General features: G+C 42.5%; 1 protein-coding gene across 1 annotated transcript in view; it reads left to right on the forward strand.

Annotated features, from left to right (window-relative positions):
• Window positions 1–4,363: 4,363 nt before the first annotated feature.
• CREB5 (cAMP responsive element binding protein 5) overlaps window positions 4,364–17,326 on the forward strand; it is a 259,903-nt gene continuing 246,940 nt past the window's right edge. The window contains exons 1-3 of the mRNA XM_051612169.1: window positions 4,364–4,406; window positions 5,382–5,469; window positions 7,239–7,315. Coding sequence (XP_051468129.1) covers window positions 7,313–7,315 — 3 coding nt within the window. The 5' untranslated portion in view covers window positions 4,364–4,406; window positions 5,382–5,469; window positions 7,239–7,312. The remainder of the gene's footprint in view (window positions 4,407–5,381; window positions 5,470–7,238; window positions 7,316–17,326) is intronic.

Below are 17,326 nucleotides of genomic sequence, written 5' to 3' on the forward strand. Positions count from 1 at the left end.
TGTAATAATTAGGGAATCAAGAGTTGCATAAAAACACCAGATTTATATTTGTTCAGGATATCACTAGTATTATTATACATTAAATAGCATAATTTGTACCCCCTTTGAAATGCCTTTTACTATCATCATGGATTAAAGCATGTTTTAAGAACTAGAAATCAATTTTTCCCTTTACCATTTGATTTCTAAGTCTTCACTTCTGTGTGACTAGTATAGATCTTTACAAAAAAGAAGAGTGCACTGGATGTCTTTCTCTTTTTTATTTTTTGTGGGTAGTTTCACATGATAAATATGGGGGTCTGAAGTGTTTAGTAGGATGTAAGGAGGTGAATAAATTACTGTTCGATTAGACTAAAAGATATTGCTGAAAAGTACTTGTAATGAGATAATTGCAAGTGCCAAAGCTGAGAGTAACACTCAACACTGGCGGCAGCTTAGTTAAACATGTGGTTAATGATGCTATGGGAAGAACGGGTATGTAAAATGTTCAACTGTGCCAGCAGTAAATATTAATTTTATGTGACAGCAACAGTGTCTTACTGAGACTGATATCTGACACACAAAACTCCCATAATTATTTTAATATCTTTACTTCCCAATGATTTTAAGGATATGACAAAGATTTTAGGTGTTTGCTGAAACAGCACTACTGTCATTTACTATCAATCAAACAAAATGTCATTCTAACTCATTTCACTGCAAAAGTCTGAGTAGTTTTCATAGCAATTAAGCTACTGCTGTAAAGATTATGTTCTTCTTTTGGGGTTTTATAGTTAAAGAATAAAAATGACAAAGACCTATCTGGGAAACATTTATTAGAACACATAATACAGAAAAGTATTTAAGTAGGGATTTTACTGTCAGAAGAAAGCAGCTGTATAAAAGCCTGAGTGTAAAAATAGAAAAGCAGCACAGGACTTTCCACCTTTCAATTAGTTATGAAACAACATTACAGATAAAACAGGTAGTGCCTCCTGTATGTAGTTGATTGCTCAGTACTTTTTGTTATAAGTTTCTTCAATCACTTAAAAACATTGCCAAGTTTGAAACCATCCAGGATGGAGTTTTCCATGCCAGGGGCCTGCCCTAGGCAGGAGTATTTTTGAAAGCTGCTTCCAAAAGTAAGTAATTCCAGAAACAATATTCCAGAAAAGGTGAGTTTCCTTGCCTATGATTATCCCAAATCCCACAAGGCATTTTTTGCTGAGAACATCTAATGCTTTTGTAGAAGAAACTTGAAGTTCTGCAGACTGATTGTCTCGCTATCACAGGAGGTGCCTTTGATTAGCCTCTAGGATTTGCCCAGATTTGTCCCCTGTATAGAGCATGTTCTCAAGTCACAGCTTGTCAGCTGAGCTGCGGTAACTGACTTGTGTACGTTTCTTATTTACTGAGTAGACTGGTAATCTAAACCACCTCTACAAGAGTTAGTACTGAAGAGTTCTTCACAGTGACAACACGCAAACAGGCATCAACCCAGCTGGAAAGCAGCAACTTTGAAGGCAGGGGAGTTCTTGTCCTATCATCATGCCACAGTTTGCATCAAGAAAGAACTTGGCAATTCCATTTTCTCAATGTCCCTTCTCTGGTCGGTGTCCTCAGGCTGAAGGATCAATGCCTTTTCTGTGAACTGCTCAGCAACCAGGCACTGAAGTGAATGTATAACAAAAGAAGGCTGCATCTTTCAGTGCTCCTTTTTGCATCCCCATTCAGAGAGCAGGGTGATCACCTTAGAACAGAGAGATGGTTGGTAATAGGTTAGAGGACAGTAGTAATAGCTGAGGAAAGAGCTGGAAGAGGGAGTAGAGCAACAGGAGCTGAAGGTGACAACTGAAGCAGAAGTTGGGCATGGGGGAAAGCAATATGTGACATGTACTGCAGCAGATTTTAACCCAAGAGGAACCGTTGACTTCATTCTGTACTCATTCCCCGCCAGGACTACAGCTCATTTCAAGAGTCAAGAGTCTTCCCTCAGGACTTGAGACTCATTTCAGGAATCCAGAATCTCTCTGCTCTGCTGTCTGTGAAAACGAGCATAACCATCTCTCAAAGCATTTGCCACCAACCCTCCCAGCAGCAGACACACAGAAACAACAGCTGCAAACTGCCCCTCTCTTCAAGTGGTAGAGATGTGTCCAGGTAGGTACGTGGCACGTAGAGTTACTGATCTGACTAATGTGGCTGTCTGGCTTGTCTTGCTTTTAGGATGTCTTTTTGCACAACATTCTGCACAGGGCAGAAAGACATGCTGAATATTCAAGTCAGGAACTGTAAACAAAATCCATTCAATTAGAACACTGTGCACACCCAAAGTAAGTCCAGTTATTTACTCACTATAATCTGTGTACAAGTTATAATATCATTCATAAGAAACCATCAGCACTGGACTGATAACATAAAACTATGGCTAATACTTCACCTAGCAATTTATTTGCTTCTATCTGTGTAAAATTTTCCATAACTGAATTTTACTACACAGGTACCTAGGGGATTTGGGCCCTGTTATCCTTGACTGGCAGCTGAATTCTCCATCGCCAGTTTCAGTTTGTTCTGATTGAGAAACCTGGAGAAAAAAACCCCACTGTGCCTACCCCAGGATAACCCATCAATCAGCTGCAGTTCCGGCTGCGGGACTGCAAAAAGTGTGAATACATAAATTGTGTGATGAAATCTCAATGAGAGATGCAGACCTGCTTCCTGCACTAAAATTTTTTGTCATGGCCTTAAATAACTGTGGTGTTTCTCTATGTTAAAACCCTTCCTGTGTGACAGAAGTAACTGCATTTATTAGTTTAGTCATCTCTGTAGTTTATAATTTCAGGACATTTAGAGGTAAGACACTTTGCACTCAGTATGCGATTTCCAAGGATAATACCTGACAGAATGAAGGCTTACAGTGACAGCATCATTGAGCCTTATCCTAAGTAGGTAAATGAGTTCAAAACCTATCATCAGTCACTGATAGGATCCACTTCTATCTGCTTTAAATCCTGCATAAAGTGCCAGTGAATTGTTAAAAGCTGAGGACAACTATTAGATTGCCTAATATAAGCCTGCAAAATAATGGTGTTATTTGGAGTAAAGTGCTGTGTTATTGCAATTTATAAAGTATTTCCTGATTTTGGTAGTACCTATTTTTACTACTCTCTCCTCTGAGTACCAGAGAAAAACCAAGCCCAGCAATGCATTGCAGATTGTAAGATCCTGCCTCAAAACACCGAGGTTTCCTCACAAGTCGTCTCAGGTTTAGGTACTAAAACACTGCATCGGAATTAAGTCATACATCCTGGCATGAATCAGCAGCTGAATCCAGTCAATTGTCATGTATATTTTTGATTAAAAATACCTCCTGGCTAGCTATGGTGTGGATAGTTGTGCCAGACGAACTTCCAGACCCGGCTGCTGCAGGCACTGCTTAGTCTGAGACAGAGGCGTTACTCTTAGTAGGAGAAAACCCAGAAAAGGAGGCACTGAAGTAGTTACAGGGTGGAATAATAAACTTGCCAGTGGTCATCATCCCAGATAACTACACACATACTGTCAATGAGATGCAGGATGCTAAGCACTGAAAGAGCAGTGAAATACTTGATTAAGTACAGTTATGACTGTAAGATACAGTACGACTTCTCATGACTGGGATGCCACAGCGTCCCTGGGTCTGTCCCGGCTCCCGAGCCCTGCCGGGAGGACACCTGTACACCAGGCACACTGGAGCAGGTGGATCTACACGGACCGAACACAGCGCAGCAGGCGGACACGCGTGGGCCGTGCACCCCCTCGCACGGCTGCAGCTCGGGACGGAGGCTTTCCCCTTTCTCGGACGCTGCGTTATTTATTAGCCATTTTCTAGTCAAGACCCGAAGATACCAACAAAGCGCACGCCGGGAGGACCGCCTGCCCCGGCCCCCGGCCCCCGGCCCCGCCCCGCTGCGCCTCGCCGAGCCGCCGGCCCGGGAGCGGGAGGGCGGGGGGGGCAGCCCCTGCGCCGCCCCATTCCTGCCCGGGAAGACACACCAGCCAAATCCCACAGACCTCTCCGGGGCTGCACCTCCCGGGCTCCCGCGTCCCTCAGCCTCCCCTCCCAGCGCGGGGCGACCCCCGGCCCCGGCCCCGGCCCCGGGGGGCGGGACGTTCCCCCCGCCTGACTCCGCCTGGAGCCCGAGGGGGCGGGGCCGAGCGAGGCCACGCCCCGCCCCGCGCGCCGGGCCGCCCCCCCCCCCCGCCCTCCCTCCCCCCCGCCCGGCACGGACCGCAATGATTTAGAAGTTCAGGAATCCCACGTGACGTCACGGAGGGTGATGTAATGCTTCTCTAAATAGAACGTATTGTAACCGTCCCGCAGTCCAACGTGGTTCCTCCGGCCGCGCTGCCGGTCCCGTCCCCGCCGCGCCGCGCCGCGCCGGCCGGTAAGTTCCTCCACAGACGGGGCTGCCCCGGGAAGGCGCCCGGCGCGGCGCGCAGCGCAGCCCGCTCCCCGCTGCACGGCACGGCGCGGAGCGGGGCGGCAGCGCCGGGGTGAGCGGCTGGGGAAGGGGCAGCCTTGCGGCTCCGGGGGCTCTTCCCTCCCTCCGCCGCCGCATCTGCTCCGGAGGCGGCAGCGCCGGCCCCTGCCGCGCCGCTGCGGGGCGCGGGGGTCCCGCCGCTCCTCTCGTCCCCGCGGTGCCCCGCCGAGGCGGCGCGGGGAGAGGGGGCGTGCGTGACCCCCGCGTTCCGCCGAGGGTCGGGCGGAGCAGGGCGGCGGGGGGTGCGCGGCCACCGAGCCGCGGGGGCTGCCAGGCTCCCCGCCCGCACCCCGGAGAGTCTGGGGAGTCTCCGCGCGCCGCTTCCCGGGACGGGATGGGGCGGCTGCCGCAGGCAGCACCCCACTCCGCTCTGCACCGAGCTGGACAGGCGAGCGCGGAGCTCCCGGCGGAGGGGCCGCGGTCTCTCCGCGCCCCACGGCGAGCTGGACGGCTGCTGGCCTCTGCCTGCCCCGGCGGCAGCCGGCAGTGACAGCTCGGCGGAGCGCTGCCCCGCCGCCCCTCTCCCTGCCGCCCCGAAACTTCTGGGCAAGTTTGGCAGCGGCGCCCGGGGCGCGCACCGAGCCGGGACCCGCCGGCGGGGGCCGCGAAGCCGTGCGCGGCCGCCGGTCCCCGTGAGAGCCCCGGGGTGACGGGCTGCTCCCGGCCCTTACGTCATGCTGCGGGCCGGTGCGGGGCTGATGCTCCGCGTCTGATGCCGTCGGGTCCGGGGCGGGGAGGAGGGGGGAATGCTGACAGGGTCCCCGCTCTGCAGCCCCGCTGTCCCTTTTCAGTCCCGCTGCTCCGCTCATCGCCCCCCCCGTCCCCAGCTCCGCGTCCCGCCGCCACTGTCCTCTCTTACAGGGGTCTCTCTCTCCCCAGCGAAGTTGTCGGGACGCTAAGAGCTTCAGGAGTGTAAGGGGAATTACTTGCTAAACTCTGCCTCCTCTGTTATTTATGTCCAAGCATGGTGAGTGATCCTTCATCTCCAGGGCTTAATATAAGCTTTACAATCGGAAAGAGAGAGGTCGTTCAGAGATGGGGGTAGGAATAAAGGAAAATAAAATATCCATATGGTTTTGTTGTGGGTTTTTTTCTTGGTGTTGTGTTTGTTGGTTTGATTTTTTTTGTTTGTTTGGTGTGTTTTGGGTTTTTTTGTTTAGTTTGGTGGTTTGGTTTTTTTTCCTGTTTTTTTTTTTCTTTTTTTTTTAAATCCAGAACTATATTAAGAGTACTTTAAGCAGCAAGATTATAAGGTTTCCATATATAATCAGTAAGAAACAGTGCTTAGCTAGATTTAACTAAAGCTTGAACGGAAGTGTAATAATTGCCGTGAAACATCTTGCTTGGCGTTCATGAGACCGTGCAGTTTCCAGAGGGATACTCGCCCACTGGCTTGCACCAGTCTTTCCTTGTCGGGCCACTTGGCCAAGCAACAGTGTGTCAAGCAACAGTGGTGAAACTTTCTTGTAAGACACTGTCATGCTGAAACAATCCAGAAACTGGACTGAAAGAAAATTGTGAGCTGGGAAGGTGAGAGCCAAATGCACACATGTAGTGTAATTTGGGGCGACTTTGCTGAAGGAGGTACGCTTGCCTAAGGGGATGATTTATTTTCAGGAGAAAAATGTACAGTGTTGAAAGTCCCCGCTTGGTATTTTGTAACTTTCATGTGGTGAATGAGGCTGTCGGTATCAAAAGCTGGAAATTCTTTATTTAAAAAATGGCTAAAATCCTTATTTGTGACTCCTTAAGCCTAAGGGGAGCTGTACAGGTCGCAAAGCACTAGGGAAAAGTGTGATTAATGATCAGTGATTAGTGATAAGTGATTAGTGGTTTTATTCAAACTGTTACCTCTGACCAGAAGCACACATCAGAGGATTAACAGGCTCTTTAGATAAATGCTCATTAGTGGAAGGGGGAAAGCAAAGATAATAGGCATGCACACAGGGACAACTTTCTAGGAAAATCATTCCTGTCTCTGGCATAATAAGCTCTATTAGCAGAAAGGTTCTTTAATTTAAAAGTTGCTTTTATCTTGTAAATCAAAGGTAGATGTAGAAGTTCGCTGTGCTATTATAGCCTAAATTTTCCCATATCCACTAGATGTGGATTATCTCAGTAGTGATATTCTATTAAAAAAAATACAACACAGCAAAAAAAAAAAACAAGGAACCAAAAAAAACCCAAAAAACCAAACCCAATCACAAACCAACAACAAAACCCAACGATCGAGTCTTTAAGAAACTGAATATTCCCAAGTGCGAAAGCCCTGCGTCCCGAGGCATCGGCTCCCACCAGGCAGAGCAGAGCCTGCTGGCAGGGAACTAGATGGCGCAGTCCTGTTCTTTGTGAGTGTTCAGTCCTGGGTTATGAACTTCGCAAGTAGCAGCTTGCTAGGTGTCCTTCAGCACTTCCAACAAAGTTGATTCTGTGCTGGGCTGGAGGCTAGACAGTGCTACGAGCTCGTAGTCACATTTTCCACGTCAGTTAATCTAGTGAGTTAAAGGATACTGGAAAAATTAGTCTCATTTACTGAAAGAAACGGTGAATGAGAGAAGGAAGGAGAGAGCGAGAAAGGGGCAAATAGCTACAACCTGAGACCTAGCTCCTGATTTAACTATTTTATACTGCTGTAATGAAGTACAGTTTTGGTGGCCTTAATTACTGAAGCCTAAAAGCTCTCAGGAGGGTTTCCCCCAGCTATCACTGTCTAAGTGAAGGTTATTTTTTCTTAAGAGCCACTAAAAAGCAAGAACACTTGGTGTGGTGGTTGAACAAAAAAACTTCGACCTGACTCTACTCTACAGAAAATGGTAAGCAGTCTATTTTTATGATAGCTAAGCAGGGATTTTTCACTGCTCTTTCTCATGCATGGGTTGTGGAGAAGTGGTACCTAGTGCTGCGCATAGACTTGGGGATGTTTCTACTGTCCTGTTAGCTTACATGGGATTTATGTTTCTTTGCATCTGTAGAGATCATAAAAGTTTCAAAACTTTGAATGAATCACTGGAGTGAAACAGGAAATAGAAATAATGAACTTAGTCATGAAAAGAGACACTTCTGTAGTCTCCTATTGTTACATGTTTAATTGGAGGCTGATAGGAGTAGTCAGACTAATGCTTAAATTAAAAAAGTTTTGTAATAACATGTAAAAAAGGCAATAAGCTCTACTTGCCAGTCTTGAATATTGGATGGCATTCTTCCAGAAGTTAAAATTGAAGTATTTTTAAAACTTCACAGTTTTAGAACAGTCAGAACGCCTTCCCCCTCACCAAAGTCACCATTTATAATTCAGCTTCAATTTATCGAACTCTATCTCAGCTAATTTAACCTGGGGAATGTAAAGGGAAGCAAACCGTGTATATAGATGAAAAGAAAAGATAGAAGTGGGATTGTTCATGTTATCTTATTTATATTGACAGTTAGTGGAACGACTTTCACGGATAAGGAGCAATAGGTGTTTTTTAAATTTGATGTTCAGTTCCTCACTTTGAGAACCTGAAACACGCTGCGATCATTTACATTTATCCTGTGCACTGCAGAGGAGTATTCTGTAAAATTGTTTCAGTGAGAGCTGGAGTTCATCCTGGAGTTGGTAAGAGAGAGACAATCTCACAGTGCCTTCAGAAGGCAGCTTTTATGTATGAAACCTTCCAGCTTTGTGTGGGCAGAGTCTCTGTGAGCTTAGTAAGTCTTGCAGAATTATCTGAAACTTGGTTATTAGCTTGTCTGCTTATGGCTCCCTTTTAAAAACCTGCCTCTGTGCCCTTAATCAAGGCATGCGCATCTTAAATATTAGAGGAGTTCTTGAAAGGTTGTTGTTGCTTTTAAAACAAGTTATTTCGTCAAATAGTTTTCCGCTAATCTTTGTCATACTGTTCTCCAAGTTCTGCAGTTAGTTAAATTTTTGGATTTTCTAGAAACCTGTTGCTTGGAGGACTTACATCTGTGTTTCTGTAATATTAGCCATCTTTCAAGATTAGTCTTCATTCCAGTGACCATCTTTCTTATGAACTCTTTATAAAAAGAAAATTATTTTGGAGCAAGATTTTTGCAATAAAAGAGCAAAACTGTTTCTACTTAAAGCATTTTATTTATTATTATTATTTTTTTAATTATTAAGAACTCCGTGATTTATTATTGGAACAAAATGGTGTTTTCTTCTCAAGGTACACAAATATCTGATTATTCTTGTAGCACGTTACAGGAAAACTCTCCTCAGAAGACGCAGTTGCTGGGAATATGGATTCACGTATAAAGCAACAGGTCTTTCAGTTCTGCTTCATAGGTCCAGGTGATTCTTTTGCTTTGGTTTGTTTTTGGTTATCTCATACTGACCAAATGAATAGGTAGACGTATAATTAAGATGGCTCATTTGGCTTAATCTTTCCTGTGTAAACTGTCACTGCAATGAATACTTAGGAGTCCTAGTAGAAATACTGAAAATACTTGGAGATTCTGTCAGTTTTAAATACTACTGGCAGGGCCGATCGGACAGCTTGGTAGCTTATTGCAACTCTGAGGATCTCAAAACAATTTCTGTTGATTTGTCCTCGCCCTCTCTTCACTCTACATGCTATTTAATCCCTACCCCCCACCTGATTTCCAGGTAAATGGTATATACTGCTCTGCAAATGATAATGCTCTAGGGCTATTAGGGTTGTTTTGCATTTTTCTGCCTTGAGAAATGATCAAAGTTGATCACCAATTCGAAGCAACAGTTTGGAATAAGAACTATGAAAATACTTTTTCCTCTTACCAAAACTTTTATTACTATGCTAATTTACAATTTTTAAGTTGTAGTATTCTTTGACACAAAGCAATGATCTCAGACAATATCTTATCATGCTGTATTTGATCATTAGCCATATTACAGAAGTACAGAAATAAGCTTTTGTTTAACTTGACATGCGAAAGTAAAATGCTATTGTGGAAATACTTTTTTGGTTATACAAGTCATCAAAGAAATGATTTAAATTCTCTCAGGCGTACATAGCAAGCACAACATAAAATGCATAAAATAATTATTTCAAAGATTCAGTGAAAAGGCTTGTGAACCCTTGTGTCTGGTTGCATCCAAGGAGCTGTTCTGTCGGTTTGTGCAGTGATCGTTTGCTCCTGTTATCGCTCAGGTTGAAGGGGCAACCCCGATTCTTTAAAATAATAGTATGTCTGCTAGTTTTCACTAAGGTATTCTTTTACTCTGTAATTAAAATACTGAGACTCAGCATTTTTTTACTAGCCATCACATGGGAAATGCAGCCATTATTTGCCCATAGAGAGTTTGCAAAGGGTTGGTTGCACTGGTTTGTAGGTTTCTAGATGGTGATATTGAATGCCATTTTATAAACACAGAGAGATTTCCCAAGGATTTTGCTGAAGACTGTAGGATTTTCAAAGTAAAACATGGAAAGCTTACGACAATTTCCTTAGCTTAAAAGATGTTTTGCTTTTGGTTCTTGTTTCCGTCTTCTTCTTCTTTTTTTTTTTTTTTTTTTTTAAATTTGTTCAAGAAGCCAGTCCTGCACACGACTTAGAAATTAATGCTTCAAAATATTGTCATCAGCAGTGTTTATCTCGATGTGTGGTTTTAATGATCTCGTCCTTTGTGACATCTCATGCCACTGTCGTGACACGTTTCTATGTGAGGTGATTTGAAGGTGTGGGGTGCAGCCCTGCTCGGCCAGAGACCTCCACGGAGAGGGTGATAAAAAGGGCAATGTCTTTAGAAGAAGCCATGAGGAATGAGATTTGAATTGAATTAGGGGAAAATACTACAAATCCTCTGTTACCTTTGCCAGCATCAGGAGCCGATTCTGCTTTTCTTGGGCTCTGAATGTTTTCATTACTCTCACGAGGGTACCGAGACAGTTGCTAACTCAGGATCTGGGCACCATTTGATCTCACCCTCAGCTCTCTACCCCATATAAACTCTACAAATACTTTCGATTGCCTTTTTTTTTCCTTTGCCGTATTTTCTCAAATGGCTTTGCTCTCATCTCTCTTGTTTTTCCTTTCTGAGGGCCTTGTCTTTTGATGCCACCGCGCAGTGAACAATTCAATGCGCTTGAAGTGCTTGGTTCCAATCTCAGTATATTTGCATGTTTTGGAAGTATTCCGTCCAGGAATGTACTGAGCTTAAACTGGTCATCCTTGAACACAGTGCCTAAATTTAATCCAAGCATTATCAGAGAAAGGTATTTAATTAGGCTGATCTTTTTCTCGTTTAGAGGAAGAAGTGGCCTTTTTACCTGTTTACTTTGTGGGCTTGTGCCTTCAGTTACTCTTTCATTGCGTGTAAGGCAGCTTTGTTCACAGCTAGCTTTTTCTGAGCTGTTTGCAAGTACTCAGAAATTAATTTGGCTCATGTGGGAAATTAACCTGAACCAGTGGTTCCTAGATCTAACATTGGAGTTTTTTTCTCCTGACCAAATATAAGTAATGTGAGTTAATATGTGATGCTCAACACAGGGGGCTCTGTAGCACAATAAACTGAATCTGAGATTGGGTTTAGGATGCGTTCTATGGAGTGACTACAACAGCAAGCAATGAATTGAGGTGTTAGCATATTGTATTCTCTCTCTACTTTCTTTTTTTATTGTGCTTTAAATCTTTCAGTTCTTGATCGTGGAGTTGGTATAGTGATTATCTGGAGAGTTGTATTCTGTGTAAGTAAGCAATGGAGCACTCCAAGATAGGGATGATTATATTAGTAGGTCACTCTGTTGTGCATTGATGCTGCAAACCAACTGCCAGTAATTCAGTCATATATGAACTAGTTTACTATTATTCCCAGTCCAAATATATCTCTTACTTAACCTATAAAAAATCCTTATATTCAATAGTAATGGTTGCTAGGTGAGTTGCTTCAAACTGTGAATAGTAAATCATACCTCCATAGGTGCTACTCTGACTCATTTTTAGACAGTTGGTTTAATCTGGGTCTGCTTTTAGTTCTGTGAATGAGTTTGTCACTAATATTTTTAGGCGCCCAGCACAAATTCCAAAGGTGACCTGAGTGTGTGATGATAAAGAGCCTGGAATTGTGCTTGTCCAGAAATGAGCACTGTCTGTACTAGAAATTTGGGCATGCCAATACCTCACTTGTAGGAAACTTCTATGCTTGGAATGGTAGTAAAATACAACCTGGAGAAATGAAAAGCTGAGCAATTAAGTAGGAAAAAGATAACTACCATAACAATAATAAATTGCTTTGTTCAGGAATATCTTTTACTACCTACTGTTTAGTGTTCTTACTGAGTTAATGGTGTAGGAACTAAAAATAGTTGTTATGGGTTTATGAGGATTTGAGGATTTCTTCAACCACCACATCAACTTTTTTATTTTTGTGTGTGTGACTTAGAAAAAAAAAAAGGAGTTAATTTTTCTAGTCGTAATGGGCTTGGAGTCATTTGCTCATTTTTATTTTAAGGTTGAAGATATCAGAATCAATATCTGCAGAATCTTCCATCATTTCCTAGAGAGTGCGCAAAGTGAGAGAAAAGATTCTGTAGTTAAAACCAAGTTAAGGTTCCTTTTTTCGTCACTTCCATGTTCTTAAGTGTACCCGTGTAGCACTTAAGGGTTATCTTATACCTGTTATTAAAAAAGGTCAGTGCATGTTGGTTTTTTTTACTGGATGTGCAATGAAAAAGCATTAAAAAAACCCAAACAAACCAACAGCGGGTAAGAATTATTAATGTAGAAATTAAACCACTTTCTAGAATTTTTGTACTGCTCTTTCATTCTTCATTGGAAATAAGGCAGCCCATGGACTCAAGCATGAAAATATGTTAAATGCATGTAATTGCTGGTTTATCTCAAAGAGTGAGAGAAAGCAGTAATTTAACTATTTTGGTGTGAATCTTTAAAAGACAAGTTTCTCTAAATAACCTTCAGTGAAAGTAGAAAGGATCAAAAGAGCCATGGGTTTTATGACTGGGTAAAGAGAATTACATTCTTGTGGGTTTAAAAAATATAGTAGAGCCTAATTCTTCACTCACCCTGATACAAATCTGGAGCAACTCTATTGAAATCTGTGGAGTTACTGACTGCTACAACACTCATTGAAAAGAAAATTAGATTCACGGGGTCTATTCTGAACGTAGCCTATCAGTTGTGTGCTGTGCAAATCCCATTATTAAAGTAATAGCCTGACATGTCATGTTAGGGACGGCTGTTTCCCCCAGGATGAACATGTTCATAGCTTTCCTCATCTTGTGACTACTTTTTAAGGGGGCAGGGGGATATTGAGAATACTTATTTTGTGCTCAATTAATATTCCTTCCGCGCACTCTCCTTCCTCTCACGCGCTTTATGTGTGGGTGCGCAGCCTGCACTCTCCATCATCTATCTGTCTGTGTCTCTTTGGCTGTGACAGTCACCACTCTGGCCTCAGGCTTGCACAACGTAGGCGAAAAGCCCACCAAGATTTTCAGCTAAACGTGGCTAAACGTCTAATTCTGCTCAAAAAATTCGATGTGCATTTTCACTCTTGACAATGCTGTTGCAAATTGGGAACAACACCTTAGACTTCAGTTATATTTTGTTTGTGGAGATTTTTGGTTCCTTTTTTTTTTATTTTTTTTTTTTTTTATTTTTTTTTCTTTTTCTTTTTTTTTTGAAGGAGAGTGCTGGGAGGGGAAAGAACTGGCAAGGCAGTGTTGCCCTGCAGTTTAAATAAACTGAAGGATTTGTTTGCTGCACTGGAAAGCAAGGCCCAAGCCACTTGAGCATCCTGCACAGTTCTCAGGTTGACCTGCAAGTGAGAACAAAGTCTTTCAGAAATTGGGAAAAATCTAATCACTTACTGAGCTACTCTTGATTTTTTTTAAAACAGCAATCAACAGGGCATTTTGCATAAGAAAGTCATCATGAAGAGTGATAAAAAGGCTGTGTCCAGTGTACAACCCTGCTGTGTCCAGCCCTAATAATGTACACTTGCTTCCAATTTTCTTTACTTGACTCAGGATGTGTGGGGTCGGCTCTGTAACTTTTGAAACTGGTAGACCTCTGCTGACTTCTCTGAAACCATGTGGAGTGAGGTTTTGACTCAGTTGTTTATTAAATGGCACACAACAGGCAACTCCTGCATATAAATCTTTCATAGGAGGATGGAACCCGAAAGTTTTGGGCTTTATAACTGACTCTGGTGTGGAAAGATTCTCTGGACACTTAACAACCCAGAGGTTAATTTATAAAAAAAAATGAAACAAACCCACAACTATTATTTCATTGCCAAACATTTTTAAAAAGCACTATTTATGTAGGCCCTATATAAGCACACATTGTCTTATTATTCCTTCTGCTGGCTTTGCGTTTGACTAAACCATTATTCTCGGAGCGCTGCTGTGCTGAGATCATCAGTGATGATGGTGTGAAAACAAACAAGTTTTAGCATGAGGAGTCACTATATAATTTGACAAGGAGGTTGTCAGCACCAAAAAATCCACATTATTTTAATCTTTAGTCAAACCAAAATAAAAATCAGCTGGCTAGTGGGGAAAATATATTTTGGGGAGGAGGGGAAGGGGGTTGGATCTAATTCTGCAAGGTGCTGTGTCAGCTAAAAGGAGAACCTATCTCAATCCCCATTGAAGTCAATGGGCATTGAGGGCACTCAGGGACTAGTGGCATTGTGTCCTTTTTCTCCAAAGTTTAGTAGAACTGCTGAGATGAAACTTAATTCCTCATTAATTCGAACTCCTATCAAGTTCTTGGGAGAAAAGCTGCCTTTCTTAAAGATCGAGATACCCTTCATCTCTTCAACTGAGAGCTAAAAAAGTACGCGCTCTAATTCTGTAGTCTTCAAGGAGTCCTTCAACATGAAGAGCAACAATAAGAACTGATTCTCTGCACATACCTTAACGGTGAAAAAAATCGCTTTGGAGAAAAACCTTTCTGGCCTCTGTTACATTACACAAAATAGGGAGACAGCTTTCTATATTATTCTATTGAAAGCTATCCCCAGTGTTAAATTAAAAAGTGTTGAGACTAACGAATGCAGCTACATGTAGTGAAATAGGAGCTGTGAAAAACAAGCTATCAAACAATGTGCATACCCGTTGCCCTTTTTTGTTCCTAAAGAACAATTACAGTGAGTTCTCTCAGCTTAAACAGTTGAAGTCAATTACTCCCAGATGATTCAATCAACTTAATAATGCCCTAAAACTTAGGGGTTCCAGATAGTTTATTTTACTGTTACACTGTGGCTTTACACTTGAACCTCTTACTGGATTATCTAAATTGAGTGGAGCTTGCAGGATACACAAGGAAACACCTTGAAAACATTGCTCCCTCTGTAGCAGTTAGGATGCTACATCTTGAATTTTCTCTCCTGTGCTGTCTGATTCTATACAGTTTTTCTTGCCAAAAGGTATTTAATATTCCAAAATATTAGGACAGCCTATTTCTAGGCTGTCGGTCATCCAGTTCTCATTTTGGAGTTTTTAGTCAGTGCACTGTCAGCCAAATGCATTTCAGCAGACTGAAAGTTCTTAGGGGTAGAATAAACTTAGGAAAAATAGTCTGAGCATTGTAATTAATGCTAAATTAATTTATAATGAGGACAATAAGATATATGATGATGGCTGTTTTATCGAGCTAGTCATGGAAATAGATTTTTTTTTTTCTTTAATATGAATTTGCTCTGTTGGTTTCAGATAGCTTAAATGTACTGAGGATTCCTTGCAGTGAAGTGTTGGTTTGGCATGCTGAGTGCAACGAGGTCCTTGCTGTATCTCTTCTTTTGAGGAAATACCCAACCTTAAACAGGGGAAGATGCAGCATTTGGTGTAGTAATGCTGAGCTGCGTGGCCACGTTTTGTGACATGGGAACATGCACTGCATGGTGGGTGTGAATGTGGCGGTGAAAGCCACCTTATGCCTTTCATCACTAATAGAATTGCCAGCTACCAGCCTGACATGGCAGGATTTTAAGAGCAAAGCCAAGGCTGCAATCAGGCAAACTGGTTTGTATGGAGAGACGCTTGTGTGTATAGTAAATGATACTCAGCAATACACTGTGTTGCTGAGGGAGAAAAGGCAAGAGCAAGTGCTCCGTGCTGCGGAAGTGACACGTCTTTGTTAAAGGCTGGTTGTGAAAGAGTGAAATGAAAATGCAAAGAGTGGTACTTTTTTAGTCTTCTATAATTCTGCAGATAGCATTTTCCTCATATGCCCACTGCCTCCCTAATAGCCATCTTCCAAAGCATACGTTCAAAAAGCATCATCCTTTTGGTGCCCACAATAAAGTGCTGGTTGTTTTCCATCTAATGACCAACTTGGCTTAGAGCTGTCTGTGCTCTCAAGTATGGTGCATGTGAGATGGCCTCTAAAGTGACAAGGCCCTGACAGAGCCTCTTGTCTCTTGCCAGACCCCATATTTAGCACAGAGGGGATTTCCTTGCCGTTGTGCAGAGAAGACAGTTGGGCCACAAAGTTTCTCTGCAGCCCCATCCGATCCTGAGTTAAATCAAGTGGCAGTTGCCAGGGGTAAGGTGTGTGTCCTGTGAGCAGCAGCTTTGGAGGGGAGTTGGACTGTCCTATGCAACCAGGCTGGTGACTGTTTTGGAGGAAAAAGACTATTCATCAAGAGCTTTCACAAGAAGAAATTCCCTAAAAAAACACGGAGGCCTGAAAGTATTCACAGTTGCAGTGTGACTAGCTTCAGTCAAAATAAGAGGGAAGGAAAATATGTGAAAAATAAAATAATAAATTTCAACATTTTTTCAAAATGAGATATATCTCCTTTGAAAATTGACTTATATTAAGGAAGACACAAGGCACTAAATCTTTCAGAAATAAAGTAATCTTTTGTGCCAAATGAAGTCTTTCAGGTTGATGCAAGCATTTTAATGTTTATCTGTGTTTAATTGCCTGCTCTCAGTGTAGCGGACTTGAGTGTCTTTACCTTTCTTGTTTGCACAGTGTGACACTGTGGGAACACTGGGGCCAACTCCTCAAAAGCTGTATTAGTTGAGAACTTCAAATGGCTGGGTAGAGGACTTTTGCTGGCAGAAGTACCAAGTCTCCTGAATATTTCCTAAGATTTGGTCTGATCTGGTTTGATCTGACTGGGACAGAGCCGATGATGGCCTTCCCTGGAGGGCAGTGCAAAACTGGCTTCCCCAACTGTTTGGATCAGAAAAAATTGGCTAAAAGAAATGAAGTCTTTGTACAGCAACTTTGCTGAGAATAAATATAGTAGGGGTTAACAAAAATATCTTGGAAGTTTTCCAATTAAATCATTGTTTAATTGTTAAATTCGTTAATTGGAGTAAATGGAGTCCTTCTTGGCTATGCTACTGGCTTAGGTTTTCAGGGTCTTTTAAATGTTGTTTGGTGTTTTTTTAGGAGATGTGGATATCTTAAATTAAAATCTGTTATTGGGAATTACCTGGTGGAGCTCTGATAGAAGGTTAGAGTAATTTGAATTAAAGAATGGATTAGAAGGGAGCTGAAGGAACCAGTAATATTTATATAGGTACAAACTTTTTGTTTGCCTTTGAGCAACTTAAGTTATCAATTTTTATCGTGAGACACACTTGGTTTGGGGAGGGAGAATTTCTTGCTTGTTCTAGTTATGTGTGGAATTGCATTTCTTATGGTTTTTCTTAAATCATGTAGAGTATTTAATCTCCTTGTGATGGCTCTTTAACTTGTCTTTTCAAGTATGTGTTTTGGTGGCTTGATGGTATGTAGAACATTTCCTTCCTGCACTTCAGCATTTCTAACCAAAATCTGAGTATGTTTGAAACCTTAGCTTATTCACACTTCCTAATCATAATCCCCTTGGTTTCCTTGTCAGCACCTTTTTGTGATAT

Source organism: Apus apus, chromosome 2 (genome assembly GCF_020740795.1).
Source record: "Apus apus isolate bApuApu2 chromosome 2, bApuApu2.pri.cur, whole genome shotgun sequence".
Taxonomy (NCBI): Eukaryota; Metazoa; Chordata; class Aves; order Apodiformes; family Apodidae; genus Apus; species Apus apus.